The sequence below is a fragment of the Aotus nancymaae genome, unplaced genomic scaffold (assembly GCF_030222135.1).
Source record: "Aotus nancymaae isolate 86718 unplaced genomic scaffold, 86718_ANA_hifiasm-v0.15.2.pri h1tg000040l, whole genome shotgun sequence".
NCBI lineage: Eukaryota > Metazoa > Chordata > Mammalia > Primates > Aotidae > Aotus > Aotus nancymaae.
Window position 1 is genome coordinate 48,646,052 of NW_026988454.1, and position 25,337 is coordinate 48,671,388.

Sequence of the window (25,337 nt, forward strand, 5' to 3'; positions counted from 1 at the left end):
TTAATAAATGCTGAGTCTGACTAAAAAAAAGTCTCAGTAAGTCTCAACACTAACTTTCTAGTGTTGTGGAAATCTTTGGTCATCATGCTACCATCTCTTTATCAGTCTGCTTCATGGTTTACTAAAATTTCATCAGTTGATTTTATGTGTGGCAAGCAGCAATATATTCTTTGTTAAATGCCATTACAATTATATACTTTAGATCCTACTGAGAGCCCTCTTGTGAAAATAAGTCCTTTTTAAAATCTTGGTTATTATAGCATCTAGCTACGTGCTTTAAAACAGTCTACTCATTGTGCAGGGTCTGGATTAAAAAAACCTCTACTGGTAATTGTTATTTGAAATAATTATTTTCTCAATAGAGTTGATGATCTGATTTTTTCTTAGTAAAATGCAATCATTTTTTCCCCTGAAGTTAAAATTCATCTTTCAGGAAATAGAAGAATATATCCCTCAGAGTAAAATCTCAAGATTTAAAGTTGATGCTCTTTTTTTTGTTTGTTTCTCCATCAGGTTTACCTGTCTGTCCTGAGCTGGTGAGGGAGCACATACCTAAAACGAAGGATGTGGGACACTTTTTATCTGTCACTGGGACAGTGATTCGAACAAGTCTGGTGAAGGTTCTGGAGTTTGAGCGGGATTACATGTGTAACAAATGCAAGTATGTATTTGTGGTCAAGGCTGACTTTGAGCAGTATTACACCTTTTGCCGGCCATCCTCATGTCCCAGCTTGGAGAGCTGTGATTCCTCTAAATTCACGTGCCTCTCAGATTTGTCTTCATCTCCAGCCAGGTGTAGAGATTACCAGGAAATCAAAATTCAGGAACAGGTAAATGATCACATAAATGAGATAAATAACAAATTTGAAGAAATGTTTTTCAGCTATGGGCACATTGGTGGGATTAGGAAACACAGAATGGATACAAATGGACTTGTGTTATCACTTTGTAGAAGATCAAGCTTGAAACTGTTCCACATATATCTGAATATAGTCTTTAGAAACCATGCAGTCATCATCCTTTTTAGGTAGAGTATTGACAAGAAAGTTGTGAAATGACTTAATTATGTTAAAATTAAAGAAATGAATATTTAAGAAGTCTACCCTAGCTGTTTTTAACTGAAGAACAGAAGAAAATTAATGTTCTTAACTAAAGGGTAGGAGATTAATTAATGCTTAAATGGTTAAACATTAGATGCTTAAATGGTTAAACATGGCCAGGCATGGCGGCTTGTACTTATAATTGCAGCTACTCAGGAAGCTGAGGCAGGAAGATCACGTGAGCTCAGGATCACAGGTGGCAGTGATCTATGGATTGTGCCTCTGCACTCCAGCTTGGTTGACAGAACGATAACTTGTGTCTAAAAAAAATAAAAAATAAAAATAAAAATCACAGTGGAGTACGCAGGATTTGGAGTTTGAATCCAATGTTATTTGCTGTGCTAAATGAAATATTTGTAAACACTCTTAAACAAATAAGGGTGAGCCTGATTTTCATTTGCTTGCAGCTTGAACACAAAGGTTTATTCTTACTTAAAATAAGTAAGAAATAGGCAGTTCAAGACTAGTTCATTGTTGAGAACTCAAACTCTATTTTTCTATTCAACCATTTCTTTTATTTTTTTTTTGAGAAGGAGTTTCACTCTTGTTGCCCAGGCTGGAGTGCAATGGTGTGATCTTGACTCACTACAACCTCTACTTCCTGGGTTCAAGTGATTCTCCTGTCTCAGCCTCTCGAGTAGCTGGGATTACAGGCGTGTGCCACCATACCTAGCTAATTTTGTATTTTTAGTAGAGACAGGGTTTCACAGTGTTGGTCAGGCTGGTCTCAAACTCCTAACCTCAGGAGATCCACCTGCCTCGGCCTCCCAAAGTGCTGGGATTACAGACATGAGCCACCGCACCTGGCCTCAATCATTCTTAATACATAGCTTCTCTTCTTTTTTTTTTTTTTTTTTTTTTTTATTGCATTTTAGGTTTTGGGGTACATGTGAAAAACATGCAAGGTTGTTGCATAGGTGCATACATGGCAGTGTGATTTGCTGCCTTCCTCCCCTTCACCCATATCTGGCATTTCTCCCCATGCTATCCCTCCCCAACTCCCCACCCCCCCGCTGTCCCCCCACTCCCCCACAACAGACCCCCGTGTATAGTGCTCCCCTCCCTGTGTCCATGTGATCTCCTTGTTCAACACCCGCCTATGAGTGAGAACATGTGGTGTTTGATTTGTATTCTTGTGTCAGTTTGCTGAGAATGATGGTTTCCAGGTTCGTCCATGTCCCTACAAAGGACGCGAACTCCTCGTTTTTAAGGGCTGCATAATATTCCATGGTGTATATGCGCCACATTTTTCCTGTCCAGTCTATCATCGATGGGCATTTGGGTTGGTTCCAGGTCTTTGCTGTTGTAAACTGTGCTGCTGTGAACATCCATGTGCATGTGTCCTTATAGTAGAACGATTTATAATCCTTTGGATATATGCCCAGTAATGGGATTGCTGGGTCAAATGGAATTTCTATTTCTAGGTCCTTGAGGAATCGCCACACTGTTTTCCACAATGGTTGAACTAATTTACACTCCCACCAACAGTGTAAAAGTGTTCCTATTTCTCCACATCCTCTCCAGCATCTGTTGTCTCCAGATTTTTTAATGATCGCCGTTCTAACTGGTGTGAGATGGTATCTCAATGTAGTTTTGATTTGCATTTCTCTAATGGCCAGTGATGATGAGCATTTTTTCATATGCTTGTTGGCCTCATGTATGTCTTCTTTTGTAAAGTATCTGTTCATATCCTTCGCCCACTTTTGAATGGGCTTGTTTGTTTTTTTCTTGTAAATCTTTTTTAGCTCGTTGTAAATTCTGGATATCAGCCCTTTGTCAAACAGGTACGCTGCAAAAATTTTTTCCCATTCTGTTGGTTGCCGATTCACTCTATTGACTGTTTCTTTTGCTGTGCAGAAGCTGTGGAGTTTGATTAGGTCCCATTTGTCTATTTTGGCTTTTGTTGCCAATGCTTTTGGTGTTTTGGTCATGAAGTCCTTGCCTACGCCTATGTCCTGAATGGTTTTGCCTAGGTTTCCTTCTAGTGTTTTTATGGTGTTACGTCTTATGTTTAAGTCTTTAATCCATCTGGAGTCAATTTTAGTGTAAGGTGTCAGGAAGGGGTCGAGTTTCTGCTTTCTGCATATGGCTAGCCAGTTTTCCCAACACCACTTATTGAACAGGGAATCCTTTCCCCATTGCTTGTTTTTATCAGGTTTGTCAAAGATCGGGTGGTTGTAGATATGTTGTGTTGCCTCCGACGCCTCTGTCCTGTTCCATTGGTCTCTATCTCTGTTTTGGTACCAGTACCATGCTGTTTTGATTACTGTAGCCTTGCAGTAGAGTTTGATGTCTGGTAGTGTGATGCCTCCTGCTTTGTTCTTTTTGCTTAGAATTGACTTGGCTATGCGGGCTCTCTTTTGGTTCCATATGAAGTTTAAGGTGGTTTTTTCCAGTTCTGTGAAGAAGGTCATTGGTAGCTTGATGGGGATAGCATTGAATCTGTATATTACTTTGGGCATTATGGCCATTTTCACGATATTAATTCTTCCTAACCATGAACATGGAATGTTTCTCCATCTGTTTGTGTCCTCTCTTATTTCGATGAGTAGTGGTTTGTAGTTCTCCTTGAAGAGGTCCTTTACATTCCTTGTTAGTTGTATTCCTAGGTAATTTATTCTCTTTGTAGCAATTGTGAATGGCAGTTCGTTCTTGATTTGGCTCTCTTTAAGTCTGTTATTGGTGTATAGGAATGCTTGTGATTTTTGCACGTTGATTTTGTATCCTGAGACTTTGCTGAAGTTGCTTATCAGTTTCAGGAGCTTTTGGGCTGAGATGATGGGGTCTTCTAGATATACAATCATGTCGTCTGCAAATAGAGACAATTTGACTTCCTCCTTTCCTAATTGAATACCCTTTATTTCTTTTTCTTGCCTGATTGCTCTGGCTAGAACTTCCAGTACTATATTGAATAGGAGTGGTGAGAGAGGGCATCCTTGTCTAGTGCCAGATTTCAAAGGGAATGCTTCCAGTTTTTGCCCGTTCAGTATGATATTGGCTGTTGGTTTGTCGTAAATAGCTTTTATTATTTTGAGATACGTTCCGTCGATACCTAGTTTATTGAGGGTTTTTAGCATAAAGGGCTGTTGAATTTTGTCGAAGGCCTTCTCTGCATCGATTGAGATAATCATGTGGTTTTTGTCTTTGGTTCTGTTTATGTGGTGAATTACATTTATAGACTTGCGTATATTGAACCAGCCTTGCATCCCCGGGATGAATCCTACTTGATCATGGTGGATAAGTTTTTTGATGTGCTGTTGCAATCGGCTTGCCAGTATTTTATTGAAGATTTTTGCATCTATGTTCATCATGGATATTGGCCTGTAGTTTTCTTTTCTTGTTGAGTCTCTGCCGGGTTTTGGTATTAGGATGATGTTGGTCTCATAAAATGATTTGGGAAGGATTCCCTCTTTTTGGATTATTTGGAATAGTTTCAGTAGGAATGGTATCAGTTCCTCTTTGTATGTCTGGTAGAATTCGGCTGTGAACCCATCTGGGCCTGGGCTTTTTTTGGGTGGTAGGCTCTTAATTGCTGCCTCAACTTCAGACCTTGTTATTGGTCTCTTCAGGGTTTTGACTTCTTCCTGGTTTAGGCTTGGGAGGAGGCAGCTGTCCAGGAATTTATCCATATCCTCCAGGTTTTCTAGTTTATGTGCATAGAGTTGTTTGTAATAATCTCTGATGATGGTTTGAATTTCTGTGGCATCTGTGGTGATATCCCCTTTGTCATTTTTTATTGCATCTATTTGGTTATTCTCTCTTTTCTTTTTTATTAGTTTGGCTAGTGGTCTGTCTATTTTGTTGATCTTTTCAAAAAACCAGCTCCTGGATTTATTGATTATTTGAAGGGTTTTTCGTGTCTCTATCTCCTTCAATTCTGCTTTGATCTTAGGTATTTCTTGTCTTCTGCTAGGTTTTGAGTTTTTTTGATCTTGCTCCTCTAGCTCTTTCAATTTTGACGATAGGGTGTCAATTTTAGATCTCTCCTTTCTTCTCATGTGGGCACTTATTGCTATATATTTTCCTCTAGAGACTGCTTTAAATATGTCCCAGAGATTCTGGTATGTGGTGTCTTCATTCTCGTTGGTTTCGAAGAACATCTTTATTTCTGCCTTCATTTCATTGTTTATCCAGTCAATATTCAGGAGAAAGTTGTTCATTTTCCATGAGGCTGTGCGGTTCTGGGTTGGTTTCTGAATTCTGAGTTCTAACTTGATTGCACTGTGGTCTGAGAGACTGTTTGTTATGGTTTCCGTTCTTTTGCATTTGCTGAGGAGTGATTTACTTCCAATTATGTGGTCAATTTTAGAGTAGGTGTGATGTGGTGCTGAGAAGAATGTATACTCTGTGGATTTGGGGTGGAGAGTTCTGTAAATGTCTATTAGGTTTGCTTGTTCCAGGTCTGAGTTCAAGTCCTGGATATCCTTGTTAATTTTCTGTCTCGTTGATCTGTCTAATATTGACAATGGTGTGTTGAAGTCTCCCACTATTATTGTGTGGGAGTCTAAGTCTCTTTGTAAGTCTTTAAGAACTTGCCTTATGTATCTGGGTGCTCCTGTACTAGGTGCATATATATTTAGGATCGTTAGCTCTTCTTGCTGCATTGATCCTTTTACCATTATGTAATGTCCTTCTTTGTCTCTTTTGATCTTTGTTGCTTTAAAGTCTATTTTATCAGAGATGAGAATTGCAGCTCCTGCTTTTTTTTTGCTCTCCATTTGCTTGGTAAATCTTCCTCCATCCCTTTATTTTGAGCCTTTGTGTATCCTTGCATGTGAGGTGGGTTTCTTGGATGCAGCACACTGATGGGTTTTGGCTTTTTATCCAATTTGCCAGTCTGTGTCTTTTGATTGGGGCTTTTAGTCCGTTTACATTTAGGGTTAATATTGTTATGTGTGAATTCGATCCTGTCATTTTGGTGCTAGGTGGCTGTTTTGCCCTTTGGTTGATGCAGATTCTTCATTGTGTTGATGCTCTTTACCATTTTGTGCGTTTTTGGAGTGGCTGGTACTGGTTGTTCTTTTCTATGTGTAGTGCCTCCTTCAGGAGCTCTTGTAGAGCTGGTCTGGTGGTGATGAACTCTCTGAGTTCTTGCTTGTTCACAAAGGATTTTATTTTTCCTTCACTTATGAAGCTTAGTTTGGCTGGATACGAAATTCTGGGTTGAAAGTTCTTTTCCTTAAGGATGTTGAATATCGGCCCCCACTCTCTTCTGGCCTGTAGGGTTTCTGCTCAGAGATCTGCAGTGAGTCTGATGGGCTTCCCTTTGTGGGTAACCCGACCTTTCTCTCTGGCTGCCCTTAGTATTTTCTCCTTCATTTCAACCCTGGTGAATCTGATGATTATGTGTCTTGGGGTTGCTCTTCTAGAGGAATATCTTTGTGGTGTTCTCTGTATTTCCTGGACTTGAATCTTGGCCTGCCTTGTTAGGTTCGGGAAGTTTTCCTGGATAATATCCTGAAGAGTATTTTCCAGCTTGGATGCATTCTCTTCGTCACATTCAGGTACACCTATCAAACGTAGATTAGGTCTTTTCACATAGTCCCATATTTCTTGTTGACTTTGTTCATTCCTTTTTACCCTGTTTTCTCTAATCTTGCCTTCTCGTTTTATTTCATTGAGTTGATCTTCGACCTCTGATATCCTTTCTTCTGCTTGGTCAATTCGGCTGTTGAAACTTGTGCATGCTTCACGAAGTTCTCGTGTTGTGTTTTTCAGCTCCATCAATTCGCTCATATTCCTCTCTAAGTTGTCCATTCTTGTTAGCATTTCGTCAAGTCTTTTTTCAAGGTTCTTAGTTTCTTTGCATTGGGTTAGAACATGTTCTTTTAGCTCACGGAAGTTTCTTATTATCCACTTTCTGAAAGCTGATTCTGTCATTTCATCACACTCATTCTCCATCCAGTCTTGTTCCCTTGCTGGTGAGGAGTTGTGATCCCTCGTAGGAGGAGAAGTGTTCTGGTTTTGGGTGTTTTCATCCTTTTTGCGCTGGTTTCTTCCCATCTTTGTGGATTTATCCACCTGTTGACTTTGTAGTTGTTGTCTTTCTGATTTTGGTAATTTTAAGTCTGCTGTGGCAGAACTCATAACCCCCCTGCTCTTCTCCCCAGGTGTTCTGTCCCAGAGAGTTATGGTTTTATGATGTTCCCCTGTGCGGTTGCTGTTTTCCCTGCCCACAAGGTGGCAGCCTAGTCACACTCAGGCTGCAGAGGCTTCGCTAAGCTGCTGTGGGCTCCACCCAGCTTCCGTGTCAACTTCTGGGTGTAGTTAGAACTGCTTCCGCTATGTTGGCCCGCTCCTGTAGTGATGGAGTCTCTGTAGTGGCGGGTTGCCTTGGTAGATTGCCCTGGGAACAGCAGGGTGCCTATGGAGAACGCCCCTCCTCCACAGAGCTGGACCGTCCCGGTTTCAGTTGTGTTTGCAGTGGCGCTTTTTTTTTTTTTTTTTTTTGCTCGGGAATCTCCTGTCTTCACTCTCTGTTTCAGGTCTTCTTGCTGGGTAAGAGGGGACACCGTCTCATCTGATCTGCCTCCGGAGCCGCTGCGTTGGCTAAAGCCGCGGCTCTGAGATTCGTGGCGCTGGCCTGGCTCCCCGTTTCAGCTCCCCTTGCTGACTTATAGGGGACTCAGACTCTCTCACTCTGTACAGTGAGCCGTTGCCTCAGGGTGCCAGCCCAGCAGCTGCGCCGTTCAAACCAGCGGCGCTGGCGACCCGTGTGGCTGCTCTGCGTGTGAATCTCCTGGTCTGTGGGCAGTAAAAATCAGTCTGGAAATACGGCGTCCACTCACCCTCTGTGCTTTCTCTCGGAGCTGCATTCCCGAGTTCCTCCTAAGCGGCCATCATGGATCGATCCATAGCTTCTCTTCTGATGGTTGGCTGTGGGGCCAGGATGCTGGCTACAACTCCATTACATGTGAATTGTAGTCAGAGAACAATAGGCAAAAGTGCCTATCACTTAACCAGTTCTCCACTTAAGCAGTCTCCTCACAAGTCTCCTGCATTGTCTACTTATGATATCTCATTGGTCAGAACTCCATCATATGACCATAGTGTTCAATGTTCAAGGGAGCCTGGGAAATACAGTCTTTGTATTAGGCACGTATCCATATGGAATAAAACTAGGGTTCTATTACTAAGGAGTAGTCATAGGAACTGGGCAGTTTGTCCCAGGTCTTTTGATTAGCAGTCAGGAAAGAAATACCCCTCTTTTCTAGATAAAGTTAACTTTCTTATTAAATTTAGTAGTTGGAGCATACATTTACTTTGACCACCTGCAAGGTAGCTTATATAGATTATATTTAGAGATATTTTCCATGTGGGTGTTTTATTTAGTGAATTCTTAAATTGATAGTAGGCATAGTTTTCAAGAAAAATTACTTAAAGCCTCATTATAATTAAATTGTATGATAATACCAGAGAAATGCAAATAGTAATTACAAGTACTGCTAGACTTCTGGATACTTAACATGTATTTTAGCATACTCAGAATCTGTTTTCTTTGCCAGGTTCAAAGGCTATCTGTTGGAAGTATTCCACGATCTATGAAGGTTATTCTGGAAGATGACTTAGTGGATAGTTGCAAATCTGGTAAGAATTATTTTTATTTTTAGCTTGTATAGGAGGTCCTAAAGTATTGATTAGGAAAAGTCACTTTTTATTTTCCCAAGATCACTGGCAAGGGAATGTAGAGGCTTTAATTGCTCACCTTGAGAATAGAAACTGGCATGCAGGTGGGAAGTGATAGCAGGAAGAAAGCTGGGCTAGACCTGTACAACAGCAGCTCGTCCAGGTGCTTGTTTTATGGCTGAAGAACCTGACTTGCCTAAGGTTGTAGAGAATTAAGTGGCATAATTGGAACATGAATCCAGAACCACTGAGGTCTAATTTAAGGTTCTTTTCAGTGCACTATAGCTTCACAGCAGGAACTTTAAAAAAATCTAGTGAATATAGTGGGCAATTTTATAAAATGAATTAGAGAAGGCCGCTCTGTTAAATGTTGCTGCATATCTTATTGGTGTCCAGAAGAAAGGAGATAATTCCTCTCTGCTCTGTACTGGTGTCACCATGATAGGAGTCACTGATTTTGGTCTGCTGTCTCCTGAGGGTCCTCAGTGTTTTCACTGGCTGATCACCTGACTTGGGAGGGAACTTGAAACCCATACTTAGCGAAGAACTACACATGTTTAGCATGGAAAAGCCTGAGGAGAAGGACATGACAGCCAATTTTCAATAGTTAGAAGACTGTCACATAGAAATAGAATTGTAATTACAGAAGATACTATTGGGTTTCAGTGGGATAGGCCACAAGGAGGTAGATTTTCACTTAATTCCTAATATTTAGAGGTGTCTAACATGGGCCTTGGATGGTGATGAGTTCTTTTTCTCATAGACAGTCTAGCACAGCATATACAGTACATTGTTAGGGATTTAGGCCTAACAGTGGCAGTTGATCTCAATAATCTGTAATGTTCCAGGCAATTTAAAGATTTTCTGAGCCTTAGAACCGTTCTGGAAATCTGAGAGCTCCAAAAGCCTGATTGTTCCAGTGTCATTCTGAGTTTATTCTTTACTCTTTAGGCCAACCAGTCTAGTCCTAAGCTCTCCTTTGTCCCTCTCAACTCATCATGTTCCCTCTCCTCACTGGGGAGACTAAGAAGAACTCAAACTTAAAAGTATTTCCAGAAGGGTGAGGTTTTAGTCATTTTGGGCTGTATGTTAGTCCATTCATGTGTTGTTATAAAGAAATACCTGAAACTGGTTAATTTATAAAGAAAAGAAGTTTAATTGGCTCACAGTTCCACAGGCTGTACAGGAAGCATGGTGCAGACATAGGCTCAGCTTCTTTTTGAGGACCGAGGAAGTTTACAATCATGGCAGACGGGAGATGGGGAACAGTCACGTCACATGATGAAAGAGGGAGCAAGGGTGGGAGGGAGGAGGTGCTACACACATTTAAATGAATGGAGCTCATGCAAACTCAGAGAGCTCCTTTATCACCAAAGGGATGGCCCAAGCCATTCATGAGGGATCCACCTGCATGATCCAAACACCTCCTACCAGGGGATTATATCTCAACATGAGATTTGAGTGGGGACAAATATCCAAACTGTATCAGGCTGCTATAACAAATTACCTTAGACTGGGTGGCTTTAGCAACAAACATTTATTTCTCACAGTTTTGGAGGCTGGAAGTTGGAGATCAGGGTGCCAGTGTGTTTGGATTCTGGTGAGGGCCCTCTTCTAGGTTGCAGATAACTGACTTAATGTATAGTTGTCTACATAGTACACTAATGAGATAACAGCTTTGATTATGGATTGCCTGCTAAGCAACCTCAAAATATGTCAAAATACCTTGCTCATATAGAACTAGATATTAACCTAAAAATGCAATATCTATCTCAGCAAAGCAGCTCTTATATAAGCTCAGCCTGAACATGTAAATATCCTTCGAATGAGAATAAGATCTTTTCATGCAGTTCATCTAAACTGAATGCTTTCTGTTCTGGAAACAAGTCTTAATTCGTTTTTCTTGCAAATGTCATCAATAATGAAGGATGGATAGAAGCACTCTACCAATAGCTATTTTTTCATGTATCCACGGCTATAAACCTCTGTGGGAATCAAATGACATAAATAGTATGTAATCCTTGCCCTTCAGGAATTTACAATCTAGTTAGGAACCCCACTTCAGCATGTGCAGAGTAATGAAGTTGGAGGTTGTGTGCTGGTAAATGTCACTGCCACAGGAGATTCAAGAGATGGGTCTGACTGAGAATGGCTACGGTATAAAGATGCTACAGATGATGTAGGGGCACAAAGAGACTGGATTGTAGAAAAGTAAGAATTTCAGCTTCCTGAAAATAACATTGCTTATAACATTACTTTTGAAAGATACAGAAGTTTAAGATGAATATGTGTTGCCTTGGACTATCATGTGTATCTCACAATTGTTCTGGTGATCATATGAATCTGCCATTCAGTAAATATTTGAGTAAATGAAAACGTGTATATATTGAAGGGCTTTTAAATGTATTAATTACCTTACAAATGTAAAGTAGGTTTAGTATAAAAATAGCTAATATTTATTGAGTACTTACTGTGTTCTAGATATTGCATAAAGTAATTTATGTAGATTATCTGATCTGATTCTCACTATAGTACTATGATGTAAATACAATCATTCACATTTTGTAGGTCATGAAACAGGCTTAGGAAAGGTAGGTAATTTGCTCAAGGTCACATAGCTTTAATAAGCAGTGGAGCTGGGATTAAAATCCAAGTCTGATGAGGTCAGTACTCTGGGCCATGCTTCAGTGCTCTCTATTTTCCACATAATCACTGCTTATCAACATTAGATTATTACTTATGGATCATATATCTAAAAGTAAAGTTCCTCATTTTACTAGTTTATAAACAACCTAAACATAATCCATTAAAATGACCATAATAGAGAATTGTTCCATGTGCTTATGTAAAGTTGCCCCCAATTATTTTTATATGGAAATTTGGGGTCAGACAATATGGTAAATGATCATCATTCCTGATTGGGTTTGAAAATGATTAAGTAGTGGCTTAGGAAAGATCTTGGAAACTTGTAAAGCACTTACTTAATGTGTTTGTAACCATTTAGTATGAAGTTGCCTTTAGCTAGAAATGTGCCTTCTATTCTGTGAATTGGTGCCACCAGTTCCATGCATTTAGCATTTTCCTTTAGGAAATCAAAAGCTCTGCAGATTACACATTGAAATTTAGAGAGTGAAAGGCATTTTTCATCAGCACATTCCATATAATTGGCACAAAGGCTTGGAAATGAAGAATTGCCTGTTAGTTCTGAGACAGTGTTTATTATGCACAATATAAATACCAAGATTGAGGTTGGGGCACGTCCAAAACCCTACATTCAACAAGATTAAAATTTGGGGGGACCAGGATTATGATTTTTTTCATCTTTGTTTTTAGCCCCCTTTCTCTAGTACCAAAATATCGAACGGCAAACATTTGTATATAACTGATGCATTGCATTGTATATCGTAATAAGCACAGATGGCAATGTTTGGCGAGTGTGCCTGTAAACTACCCAGGGCCTCTTAGGAAAATCTATGAAAGTTGCCACTGCCTACCAGGAATGGTGAGAGGGTTTCCTCAGGTGGGAGAGAACCATCAACAAGGATCAAGCAGGATTGTATCTTGCGCTTTTATATTTTGTGGGAAGGAACTTTGAAGTAGAGCAGTTATTTATTCATTTCTTAGTTTGTTGTTTCTTTGGTTCACTAAGAAAGATGGGGGGCATTGAGTAAAATATTAGCAAATGAGTTAAGTAAAAATGAACGTGTAAGAAACTCAAACTACCTGCCAGTCATCACAAGGTTGTCTCTTTTCCTGACTCCAAATTATAGTTTAACTTTCTGGCTGCAATTCCCACATCTCTTCTCTAAATGAGAGCTAAATGGTTAGAGACTTGTGTGGATGAACATTTCACCCAATGTAACTGAAGAATGAATCATCCAGTAAACTATTTTCCCAGTGAAGGGTAATAATTTGGTATGATTATCATGTAGCAGGTTATTAAAAATAGGAAATACTGACTTCAGCTTTTCACTATGCAGATACAAATGACTGTCGGGGACAAAAATCAAGAATCTGGGGTGTTATTCTGCCCCTAAATTGTTTTCTGGATGAGTGTACACACTGTAAACCCTAGTTAGGTAGTGGTTTGTTTGTAATTTCTGGTCCTTTGTTATGCTGAGTCTGTGTTCAGCATGCAGGATGCTACTGCTAGACTCATTTGGTGCTTTTTTCTAGGTGATGACCTTACTATTTATGGGGTTGTAATGCAACGGTGGAAGCCCTTTCAGCAAGATGTGCGCTGTGAAGTGGAGATAGTCCTGAAAGCAAATTATATCCAAGTAAATAATGAGCAGTCCTCAGGGGTCATCATGGATGAGGAGGTCCGAAAGGAATTTGAAGGTTTTTGGGAATACTATAAGAGCGATCCCTTTTCAGGTTTGTGTTTAAGGGTATACAACTTATTATTATTATTATTTTTATTTATTTATTTATTTTTTTGAGACGGAGTTTCTCTCTTGTTACCCAGACTGGAGTGCAATGGCGCGATCTCGGCTCACCGCAACCTCCGCCTCCTGGGTTCAGGCAATTCTCCTGCCTCAGCCTCCTGAGTAGCTGGGATTACAGGCATGCGCCACTATGCCCAGCTAATTTTTGGTATTTTTAGTAGAAACGGAGTTTCACCATGTTGACCAGGATGGTCTCGATCTCTTGACCTCGTGATCCACCCCCCTTGGCCTCCCAAAGTGCTGGGATTACAGGCGTGAGCCACTGCGCCCGGCCCACAACTTATTATTATTAATGGTATTACATTCAGTGGTTAAATATGATGTCTGTGATTTGACAGCCTTATATGCTGCATAACTCAATGGCTGAGTTTAAAGGGTAGCATTAGTCATACCTCTAGCCATAGTCTCCCTTTGAATCCCTTTTCTGTCATACTCTTCTATTTAGCAATCTGCCTGGAGATATTCCATTTCTAACTATTATTTTAAATACCACATACACTGCCTAGACAATTTCAGAGTTTCCTATTATATCCATTAAAAATATACTTCTTTAAAAAGACGAAACTCATCCTATTATGAAACCTCATCCCATTAAAGCTGTTGTTTCTCTTTGATGTATTTTCAGTAGTAAAGGTAACTTTACACTATTCTGGCTGAAGATTTTAAAATGGGGAATAACTATGAGAGAAGATGCAGACAATAAGCTTTGTCATCACAAACAAAAATTTTTACTATGACATTCAGGTGTAATTACATAGACTAAAACATCACAGCCACTGGGTTTGTAGTGTATTTTACTGAAAAATCCCAAGTGTATAAAGCACCAATTAAATCCTCAAGTGCCTGTTTTCATTTCTCCATGGAGACATCTTCTGAGAAAAATAAACTGAAGACAGTAGTAGACATTTCTAATAACACTGCCCTCAAATCTAAGAGATATTGATTACTTTATTCTTAAATCACCTGCTGAATGAGATAGATATTATTTTTAAAAATAAGGCTTCTGGCTGGGCGTGGTGGCTCACGCCTGTAATCCCAGCACTTGGGGAGGCCAAGGCGGTTGGGTCACTTGAGGTCAGGAGTTTGAGACCAGCCTGGCCAACATGGTGAAACCCAGTCTCTACCAAAAATACAAAAATTAGCTGTGTGTGGTGGCGTGTGCCTGCAGGCCCAGCTACTTGTGAGGCTGAGACAGGAAAATCTCTTCAGCCCGGAAAGCGGAGGTTGCAATGAGCTGAAATTGTGCTACTGCACTCCAGCCTGGGTGACAGAGCCAGACTCTGTCTCAAAAAAAATGAAAAAAAAAAAAAAAAAAAAAAAAACAATGATAAGCCTTCCATTTGCCTAAATAGGGACAGTTTGCTTTTATTTTATGGGATTTTTTTTTGCATAAGTGTATATAGCACATTAGTAGTTCCTGATCTTTCTTTTATCTCATCTGTATAGAAAGAAGCAAAAGTTCTCTACATTATAGATTTATGAAGCAAGCACTTTAAGAATCATACATTTTTAAGTGATTTTTTTTTTTTAATTAAAATGGTTTTTTTTTTTTTTTTTAATTTATTGCATTTTAGGTTTTGGGGTACATGTGAATAACATGCAAGGTTGTTGCATAGGTGCACACGTGGCTGTATGATTTGCTGCCTCCCTCCCCTTCACCTATATCTGGCATTTCTCCCCATGCTATCCCTCCCCAACTTCCCACCCCCCCACTATCCCCCCTCCCCCCCAACAGACCCCCGTGTATAGTGCTCCCCTCCCTGTGTCCATGTGTTCTCCTTGTTCAACACCCGCCTATGAGTGAGAACATGTGGTGTTTGATTTTGTGTTCTTGTGTCAGTTTGCTGAGAATGATGTTTTCCAGGTTCATCCATGTCTCTACAAAGGATGTGAACTCCTCCTTTTTAATGGCTGCATAATATTCCATGGTGTATATGTGCCACATTTTTCCTGTCCAGTCTATCATCGATGGGCATTTGGGCTGGTTCCAGGTCTTTGCTATTGTAAACTGTGCTGCAGTGAACATTCGTGTGCATGTGTCCTTATAGTAGAATGATTTATAATCCTTTGGATATATGCCCAGTAATGGGATTGCTGGGTCAAATGGAATTTCTATTTCTAGGTCCTTGAGGAATCGCCACACTGTTTTCCACAGTGGTTGAACTAATTTACACTCCCACCAACAGTGTAAAAGTGTTCCTATTTCTCCACATCCTCTCCAGCATCTGTTGTCTCCAGATTTTTTAATGATCGCCATTCTAACTGGCGTGAGATGGTATCTCAATGTAGTTTTGATTTGCATTTCTCTAATGACCAGTGATGATGAGCATTTTTTCATATGTTTGTTGGCCTCATGTATGTCTTCTTTTGTAAAGTATCTGTTCATATCCTTCGCCCATTTTTGAATGGGCTTGTTTGTTTTTTTCTTGTAAATCTTTTTTAGTTCATTGTAAATTCTGGATATCAGCCCTTTGTCAAACAGGTAGGCTGCAAAAATTTTTTCCCATTCTGTTGGTTGCCGATTCACTCTATTGACTGTTTCTTTTGCCGTGCAAAAGCTGTGGAGTTTGATTAGGTCCCATTTGTCTATTTTGGCTTTTGTTGCCAATGCTTTTGGTGTTTTGGTCATAAAGTCCTTGCCTACGCCTATGTCCTGAATGGTTTTGCCTAGGTTTCCTTCTAGTGTTTTTATGGTGTTACGTCTTATGTTTAAGTCTTTAATCCATCTGGAGTCAATTTTAGTGTAAGGTGTCAGGAAGGGGTCGAGTTTCTGCTTTCTGCATATGGCTAGCCAGTTTTCCCAACACCACTTATTGAACAGGGAATCCTTTCCCCATTGATTGTTTTTTTCAGGTTTGTCAAAGATCAGGTGGTTGTAGATATATTGTGTCGCCTCCGACGCCTCTGTTCTGTTCCATTGGTCTATATCTCTGTTTTGGTACCAGTACCATGCTGTTTTGATTACTGTAGCCTTGTAGTAGAGTTTGATGTCCGGTAGTGTGATGCCTCCTGCTTTGTTCTTTTTGCTTAGAATTGACTTGGCTATGCGGGCTCTCTTTTGGTTCCATATGAAGTTTAAGGTGATTTTTTCCAGTTCTGTGAGGAAGGTCATTGGTAGCTTGATGGGGATAGCATTGAATCTGTAAATTACTTTGGGCAGTATGGCCATTTTCACGATATTGATTCTTCCTAACCATGAACATGGAATGTTTCTCCATCTGTTTGTGTCCTCTCTTATTTCGTTGAGCAGTGATTTGTAGTTCTCCTTGAAGAGGTCCTTTACATTCCTTGTTAGTTGTATTCCTAGGTATTTTATTCTCTTTGTAGCAATTGTGAATGGCAGTTCGTTCTTGATTTGGCTCTCTTTAAGTCTGTTATTGGTGTATAGGAATGCTTGTGATTTTTGCACATTGATTTTGTATCCTGAGACTTTGCTGAAGTTGCTTATCAGTTTCAGGAGATTTTGGGCTGAGGTGATAGGGTCTTCTAGATATACAATCATGTCATCTGCAAATAGTGACAATTTGACTTCCTCCTTTACTAATCGAATACCCTTTATTTCTTTTTCTTGCCTGATTGCTCTGGCTAGAACTTCCAGTACTATATTGAATAGGAGTGGTGAGAGAGGGCATCCTTGTCTAGTGCCAGATTTCAAAGGGAATGCTTCCAGTTTTTGCCCATTCAGTATGATATTGGCTGTCGGTTTGTCATAAATAGCTTTTATTATTTTGAGATATGTTCCGTTGATACCTAGTTTATTGAGAGTTTTTAGCATAAAGGGCTGTTGAATTTTGTCGAAGGCCTTCTCTGCATCGATTGAGATAATCATGTGGTTTTTGTTTTTGGTTCTGTTTATGTGGTGAATTACATTTATAGACTTGCGTATATTGAACCAGCCTTGCATCCCCGGGATGAATCCTACTTGATCATGGTGGATAAGCTTTTTGATGTGCTGTTGTAGTCGGCTTGCCAGTATTTTATTGAAGATTTTTGCATCTATGTTCATCATGGATATTGGCCTGTAGTTTTCTTTTCTTGTTGAGTCTCTGCCGGGTTTTGGTATTAGGATGATGTTGGTCTCATAAAATGATTTGGGAAGGATTCCCTCTTTTTGGATTATTTGGAATAGTTTCAGTAGGAATGGTACCAGTTCCTCTTTGTATGTCTGGTAGAATTCGGCTGTGAACCCATCTGGGCCTGGGCTTTGTTTGGGTGGTAGGCTCTTAATTGCTGCCTCGACTTCAGACCTTGTTATTGGTCTATTCAGGGTTTCGACTTCTTCCTGGTTTAGGCATGGGAGGAGGCTACTATCCAGGAATTTATCCATTTCTTCCAGGTTTTCTAATTTATGTGCATAGAGTTGTTTGTAATAATCTCTGATGATGGTTTGAATTTCTGTGGCATCTGTGGTGATATCCCCTTTATCATTTTTTATTGCATCTATTTGGTTATTCTCTCTTTTCTTTTTTATTAGTTTGGCTAGTGGTCTGTCTATTTTGTTGATCTTTTCAAAAAACCAGCTTCTGGATTTATTGATTATTTGAAGGGTTTTTCGTGTCTCTATCTCCTTCATTTCTGCTTTGATCTTAGTTATTTCTTGTCTTCTGCTAGGTTTTGAGTTTTTTTGATCTTGCTCCTCTAGCTCTTTCAATTTTGATGATAGGGTGTCAATTTTAGTTCTCTCCTTTCTTCTCATGTGGGCACTTATTGCTATATATTTTCCTCTAGAGACTGCTTTAAATGTGTCCCAGAGATTCTGGTATGTGGTGTCTTCGTTCTCGTTGGTTTCGAAGAACATCTTTATTTCTGCCTTCATTTCAGTGTTTATCCAGTCAACATTCAGGAGAAAGTTGTTCAATTTCCATGAGGATGTGCGGTTCTGGGTTGGCTTCTGAATTCTGAGTTCTAACTTGATTGCACTGTGGTCTGAGAGACTGTTTGTTATGGTCTCCGTTCTTTTGCATTTGCTGAGGAGTGATTTACTTCCAATTATGTGGTCAATTTTAGAGTAGGTGTGATGTGGTGCTGAGAAGAATGTATATTCTGTGGATTTGGGCTGGAGAGTTCTGTAAATGTCTATTAGGTTTGCTTGTTCCAGGTCTGAGTTCAAGTCCTGGATATCCTTATTAATTTTCTGTCTCGTTGATCTGTCTAATATTGACAATGGTGTGTTGAAGTCTCCCACTATTAATGTGTGGGAGTCTAAGTCTCTTTGCAAGTCTTTAAGAACTTGCCTTATGTATCTGGGTGCTCCTGTATTAGGTGCATATATATTTAGGATCGTTAGCTCTTCTTGTTGTATTGATCCTTTTACCATTATGTAATGTCCTTCTTTGTCTCTTTTGATCTTTGTTGCTTTAAAGTCTATTTTATCAGAGATGAGAATTGCAACTCCTGCTTTTTTTTGCTCTCCATTTGCTTGGTAAATCTTCCTCCATCCCTTTATTTTGAGCCTTTGTGTATCCTTGCATGTGAGGTGGGTTTCCTGGATACAGCACACTGATGGGTTTTGGCTTTTTATCCAATTTGCCAGTCTGTGTCTTTTGATTGGGGCATTTAGTCCATTTACATTTAGGGTTAATATTGTTATGTGTGAGTTTGGTCCTGTCATTTTGATGCTAGCTGGCTGTTTTGCCCATTGGTTGATGCAGATTCTTCATTGTGTTGCTGCTCTTTACCATTTTGTGCGTTTTTGGAGTGGCTGGTGCTGGTTGTTTTTTTCTATGTGTAGTGTCTCTTTCAGGAGCTCTTGTAAAGCTGGTCTGGTGGTGATGAAATCTGTGAGTACTTGCTTGTTCACAAAGGATTTTATTTTTCCTTCACTTATGAAGCTTAGTTTGGCTGGATATGAAATTCTGGGTTGAAAGTTCTTTTCTTTAAGGATGTTGAATATCGGCCCCCACTCTCTTCTGGCCTGTAGGGTTTCTGCTGAGAGATCTTCTGTGAGTCTGATGGGTTTCCCTTTGTGGGTAACCCGACCTTTCTCTCTGGCTGCCCTTAGTATTTTCTCCTTCATTTCGACCCTGGTCAATCTGATGATTATGTGCCTTGGGGTTGCTCTTCTAGAGGAATATCTTTGTGGTGTTCTCTGTATTTCCTGGACTTGAATATTGGCCTGCCTTGCTAGGTTGGGGACGTTTTCCTGGATAGTATCCTGAAGAGTATTTTCCAGCTTGGATGCATTCTCTTCGTCACATTCAGGTACACCTATCAAACGTAGATTAGGTCTTTTCACATAGTCCCATATTTCTTGTTGACTCTGTTCATTCCTTTTTACCTTGTTTTCTCTAATCTTCCCTTCTCGTTTTATTTCATTGAGTTGATCTTCAACTTCTGATATCCTTTCTTCTGCTTGGTCAATTCTGCTGTTGAAACTTGTACATGCTTCGCGAAGTTCTCGTGTTGTGTTTTTCAGCTCCATCAATTCACTCATATTCCTCTCTAAGTTGTCCATTCTCGTTAGCATTTCGTCAAGTCTTTTTTCAAGGTTCTTAGTTTCTTTGCATTGGGTTAGAACATGTTCTTTTAGCTCACAGAAGTTTCTTATTATCCATTTTCTGAAAGCTGATTCTGTCATTTCATCACACTCATTCTCCGTCCAGTCTTGTTCCCGTGCTGGTGAGGAGTTATGCTGCCTTGTAGGGGGAGAGGTGTTCTGGTTTTGGGTGTTTTCATCCTTTTTGTGCTGGTTTCTTCCCATCTTTGTGGATTTATCCGCCTATTGATTTTGTAGTTGCTGTCTTTCTGATTTTGGTAATTTTAAGTTTGCAGCAGCTGAACTCATAAACCCCCTTTTCTTCTCCCCAGGTGTTCTGGCCCAGGGGGTTAGCAGTTTATGCTTTTCGGCTGTGTTGCTACCGTTTTCCCTGCCCACAAGGTGGCAGTCTAGTCACACTCAGCCTGCAGAGGCTTCGCTGAGCTGCTGTGGGCTCCGCCCAGCTTCCGTGTGAGCTTCCCTGCAGTCCTGTGGGTGTAGCTAGAACTGCTTCCGCTATGCTGGCCCGCCCCTGTAGTGACGGAGTCTCTGTAGTGGTGGGTTGTCTTGGTTACGGAAAATTTCCCCGGGAACTGCAGGGTGTTTCCCGATGGAGGACGCCCCTCCCCCACAGAGCTGGACCGTCCCGGGTTCAGCCGTGTTTCCAGAGGGGCCCTCTTTGTCCGGTAATCTCTTGGCTTGCCTCCTTGCCACAGCTCCCCTTGCTGGCCCAGAGGGGGCACAGTCCCGTTTACTTTGTTCAAGGAGCCGCTGCTCCCCGCCCCCGGTGCAGGCCGAGCAGCTGCTCCAGTCCAACCAGCGGCGCTGGGAACCCGTGGAGCTTCTCCACCTGTGAATCTCCTGGTCTGTGGGCAGTTAAAATCCACTGCCCTGTGTGCCACTGCATCAGCCGAAGCAGCGGCTCTGAGATTCGTGGCGCTCCCTTGCCCGGGGGTCTCCTGGCTTGGCTCCCTGCTTCAGCTCCCTTTTCTGGCTCAGAGGGAACTCTGTCTCTCTCGCTCCGCATAAGAAGCCACTGCCCCCCGCCCCAGGGCGTAGGCTGAGCGGCCACTCCGCTCAAACCAGCGGTGCTGGCGACCCGTGGGGCTTTTCCTCCTGTGTATCTCCTGGTCTGTGGGCAGTAAAAGTCCGTCTGGAAATGCGGCATCCACTCACCCCCTGCGCCTTCTCTCGGAGCTGCAATCCCGACTTCCTCCTAAGCGGCCATCTTGGATCCTCCGGTTTTTTTTTTTTTTTTTTTTTAAGTAGACAGGGTCTCATTATGTTACTCCTAGGCTCAAGTGATCCTCACACCTCCACCTCCGAAAGTGCTGGGATTACACTATGCTCAGCCTGAACAGCCTGAAAATGGTTTCTTAGGATTTGATCCTTTTAAACATTTGTAACTCTTCCTTGGACCACTGTTATTTATTTATTACAGTGTCACAGCTCAGTTCTACCTCTTAATGAAGGGAAGGCCATCATATGGTACTCTTAACTAGATCTTCAGATGTGCTTTGTGCTGGCAATTAAAGAATCTGTTGTTTTAATTAGGCTACTGTTGCATGAGCCATTTATTGGATACAAGGCAGAAGTAAATATAATCTTGTGAGAAATATAAGTAGGAAGATAGCAAGAAAATGAGGCAATATTTCTTTTGTTAGTATGAATGGATTCTCTCTTAGTTTCCTATGGACTAGCACCAGTGCACTGTATTCCTCCATTTTGGAGTGTTCATGAGTGTGATGGAGGGAGGAGAGGTGAAGTTGGGAAGCTGTATCCAGTAGGACGTCTTCATTTTGCTAGTCTCAAGTTGTAGAATGCTTCAATGCTCAGTAATTGGAGGTTGACTTGCTTAAGACCTGATCCTGTGGGTACTAGATAGGATGAACCTAGGGGCCTTATTCTGATCTGCAGTAACCTGAGGGATTCCCTGACTCTGGTGTTTAGATGTTAGAAACCCAGATATAGGGATTGGAGTGTTTTGGGCCATCTGAACCTACTTTGGGGGTGACTGACTTAAGTCTGAGATTACTTGAGGGCCTACTAAGTTCTCTTCATTGAGATAACTGAGAGCCACACAGGAGTAGATAACTAGGCCTTTGCCACACTGTTGACATGGTCTAGAACTAGAAATTTGGGAGGGAGGTGAAGATAGGGGTAGTATTGTGCTAATGCATTTTCTTCCATGATACAGCCGTGAGAGCTGCTGCTGCCATGATCCAAGGAATCAAGCTTTTCAACTTAGACAACAAATTTAGGACAATGGCCCTTCCTTTTTGCTTCTCTCTGGGACCCCAGTCCTACCTTCGTAGTCTTTTGTATTGACTACAGTGTGAGGAAATCTTGAGATCAGAAAGATATATAAGCTAACAGTTACAGTTAAATAGTTTGCACTATATGCCAGTTATTTATGTGTTGTACACTTATTAACTCCCTTGATCCTCAACAATGCTATGTTGATACCATTATAATCCCAGTTTTACAGATAAGAAATGGAGACAGAGGTTAAGAAACTTGCCCAAGATCAAGATAGCTGGTAATTAATAGCTCTGGGATTTGAATCCAAACATGACACCAGAACTTGTGCTCTTATCATAGGGATATGCTTCCCATCAGCATGTCACTCAGTAAAACTGGCTCTAAGTTTTGGCTTATATAACACTCAGATCAATTTGCCTACTCTTGAACCTGTTTGTTGGAGCTATTTCTTCTTTCCTTCCATGTGTAATTGCTAGATTCTGGTCAGTTTACTTACCTGCTGTCAAGTCTTCTTATCTGCTTGGATTCCTGACCTTTTCTCTAGGCTTTCTACCTCCAAACACGGAGGATTCCTTCTGGCAAGTAATGAACTTCCTGGATTTACTAAATTGGGTTCCTTTTTTACTAAAAGATTTTCTAACTTCACATTTCTGCCATCCCAGGCTATATCATAATAGATTAGTTGCTGCTGAATCAATTTTGATTCATTACAAAAAGTAGCCTTTGTGTATAGGGCTGTAAGTTGTGGAAAGGCTCAGGAATGGCTTGTTGGAATTCCGTAGGTTGATTAGGCCAATGACTGAATGAAATACCTGCTTTATTCGTGGATGAGATAGGCAAATTCACAGATTTGGTGCATTGATATTTTTGAAAACAGAACCCCAAATAGTGATACTCTTTTATTTAAAGCACATGATCAGAAGAATTCAAGATCTCATGCTTATACTGCTAGGGTTGTGATATGCAGTGATTTTCTTAATGCCTTGATGACCCTGTTACTTTGTCCCAGATAAAACAGAATGTGCTATAAAAATTAGATTTTATAATCCCAGCACTTTGGGAGGCCGAGGTGGGCAAATCAAACTCCTGAGGTCAGGAGTTTGAGACCAGCCTAGTCAATATGGTGAAACCCCATCTCTACTAAAAATGCAAAAATTAGCTGGTAGTGATACATGCCTATAATCCCAGCTACTCAGGAGGCTGAGGCAGGAGAATTGTTTCAACCCAGGAGGCAGAGGTTGCAGTGAGTCGAGATTGTGCCACTGCACTCCAGCCTGGGCAACAGAGTGAGACTCCGTCTCAAAACAAAACAAACACAATTTACCAAACTGCTCGGAGCAAATGCTGAGTTGACTTGAAGGGTGGATTTTTACTTTTCTTCTTATATCTTTGGAGAAGCTTCGTGAGCTCCAGCTACCTCTGTATTTAAAGATTACTGACTTGTACGATCTGATTCATTATTTGCGAGATTTAACACCTTTTATTTAGGCAGTGGAGTAATTTTACTGAAATTATCACATAGAAAGTACATACAGTGGCTCATACCACTCGTAAGTGCTGGGTGGTCATCCCAGCACTTTGGAAGGCTGATACGAAAGGATCGCTTGATCCCAGGAGTGTGAGCCCACATTGCTCTAGGAAAAAAAAAATTGCTGGATATGGTGCTGCACACCTGTAGTCCCAACTACTCTGCAGGCTGAGGCAGGAGGATTGCTTGGTCCAGGAGTTTGAGGCTGCAATAAGCTATGATCACGCCACTGCACTCCAGCCTAGGTGACTGAGTTAAGACCCTGTCTCAAAAAAAAGGCCTTTTGAATCAAAGCAAAGTTATTTCCTCCCTTAATCCTGTTAGTCATTTGGAATTGGACCTCTTGATCATTTCACATAACAGTATATTTAAATGAGGATGGTCAGATAGGAAAGGAAGGGAAATTTCAGTTGGAGTTTCTTGAAAATTATTGCTGACTTGTGATCTTTCTGCTTTTCCTAGGAAGGAATGTAATATTGGCTAGCTTGTGCCCTCAAGTGTTTGGAATGTATCTAGTAAAGCTTGCTGTGGCCATGGTGCTGGCTGGTGGGATTCAAAGGACTGATGCTACAGGAACACGGGTCAGAGGTTAGTACCTGTTTAGAAATTCTGAGTAATAATGCAAGGAGAGAAGCTAGAACTTTTTCTTTGCTGAATAAAAACTACTTGTTGGACTTTATTTTCCCATTGTAATCTTATAAAGCTGATAATTGAATATCTCTTACATAGTCTAGCATCTATATATCAGAATTTACTTTCTAGAGTTCTAGAAAGACTGAAACATTAGATTTTTCAATGGCATATACATTTGCTGTAGCTTATAAGGATGCTACAAAATAAAATCTTTATTTCTATTACTGTATATTTTGTCAGATCTCCGGTCTGCTTTCAAAAGGAAAAAGATTAGAAATAGTGCATTTTAATGTCTCCAGTCAGTGTCTCTCCATCTGTGGCTGTCACTGTGTTTCTCTTAGACTGCTGCTCTCAGTCATCTGCCTGCTGATTCCCCTTCTGCTGGTAGATAGCAAATGTGCCATCTGCCATGGGGTGCTGCTGCAGGTCACACCTTCAAGAAAAGATTACTCTTAAGTGTATAATTATGTCCAGATGGCAGAAAGCTCTTTTGCAGCTAACACACTTAACCAGAGTCTGGCATAGGGGTTATTATGGGCCATAATAACCAAAAATTAAACCAAAAGACTAAAAGGACATTATTATAAATCAGGCTGTTAGTAGGGACTTGAAAACCATATAGTACAGTGTGGCATAGTAAGTATAAGGTGTACTTATATGTTTTGATCATCTGTTTTGCAAGGCGCTCTGCCAAATGTTGAGCTTAAACAGGGGTTTCCTATTAATGTATTTAGGAAACACTTGAGTATTGCTGAAGAAACTTGTTTGGTAGTGAAATCCTATGAACCACAGGATATGCATATGTTATTTATGTTATATTTGCAAAACGAGTACTTATTTTATGTATTTCACTAAGTTACTAAAATTTTCATAAATGAAAAGGTCTTCACTTAACTGTTGGAATTATAAGTAATTTGCTTGTAAAATCCCTAATACTTCTAAGTGCTGAAATAAAAATAGAATAAAATACTTCTATGACTTGTATGCAAACATTTAATCATAGTAGTTTGATGTTTTAAAATAGAGTAATCAGAAACTTTATAAGCCAAAAATTTTTTGTTTTTGTAGAGATGGAGTCTTACCAGTCTCACATTCCTGGGCTCAAGTGACCCTCTTGCCTTGGCCTCCCCAGTTGCTGGGATTAGAGGTGTGAGCCACTGCACATGGCCTCAGATATTTTTAAAAATGTTAAGTATAGGGCTGAACACCTGGAAATAGCACATAATTTATTAATAGAATTTAGATGTTCTGTCACATTTAGTAAT

At 40.5% G+C, this 25,337-nt stretch overlaps 1 protein-coding gene across 14 annotated transcripts in view; it reads left to right on the forward strand.

Moving 5' to 3' along the window:
- Nucleotides 1-25,337, forward strand: part of MCM9 (minichromosome maintenance 9 homologous recombination repair factor) — a 323,915-nt gene that overhangs the window by 14,848 nt on the left and 283,730 nt on the right. For 13 of the 14 annotated variants that reach the window (XR_010336625.1, XM_012450079.2, XM_064360749.1 and 10 more), the window contains exons 3-6: nucleotides 514-830; nucleotides 8,606-8,687; nucleotides 12,903-13,103; nucleotides 23,902-24,027. Coding sequence is in view for 13 of the 14 variants with exons in the window: in XM_012450079.2 (XP_012305502.1) it covers nucleotides 514-830; nucleotides 8,606-8,687; nucleotides 12,903-13,103; nucleotides 23,902-24,027 (726 nt within the window). In the remaining variant the exon portion in view is untranslated. Of the gene's footprint in view, nucleotides 1-513; nucleotides 831-8,605; nucleotides 8,688-12,902; nucleotides 13,104-23,901; nucleotides 24,028-25,337 lie in introns of those variants that run through there. The other variant, XM_064360750.1, reaches the window with a different exon arrangement.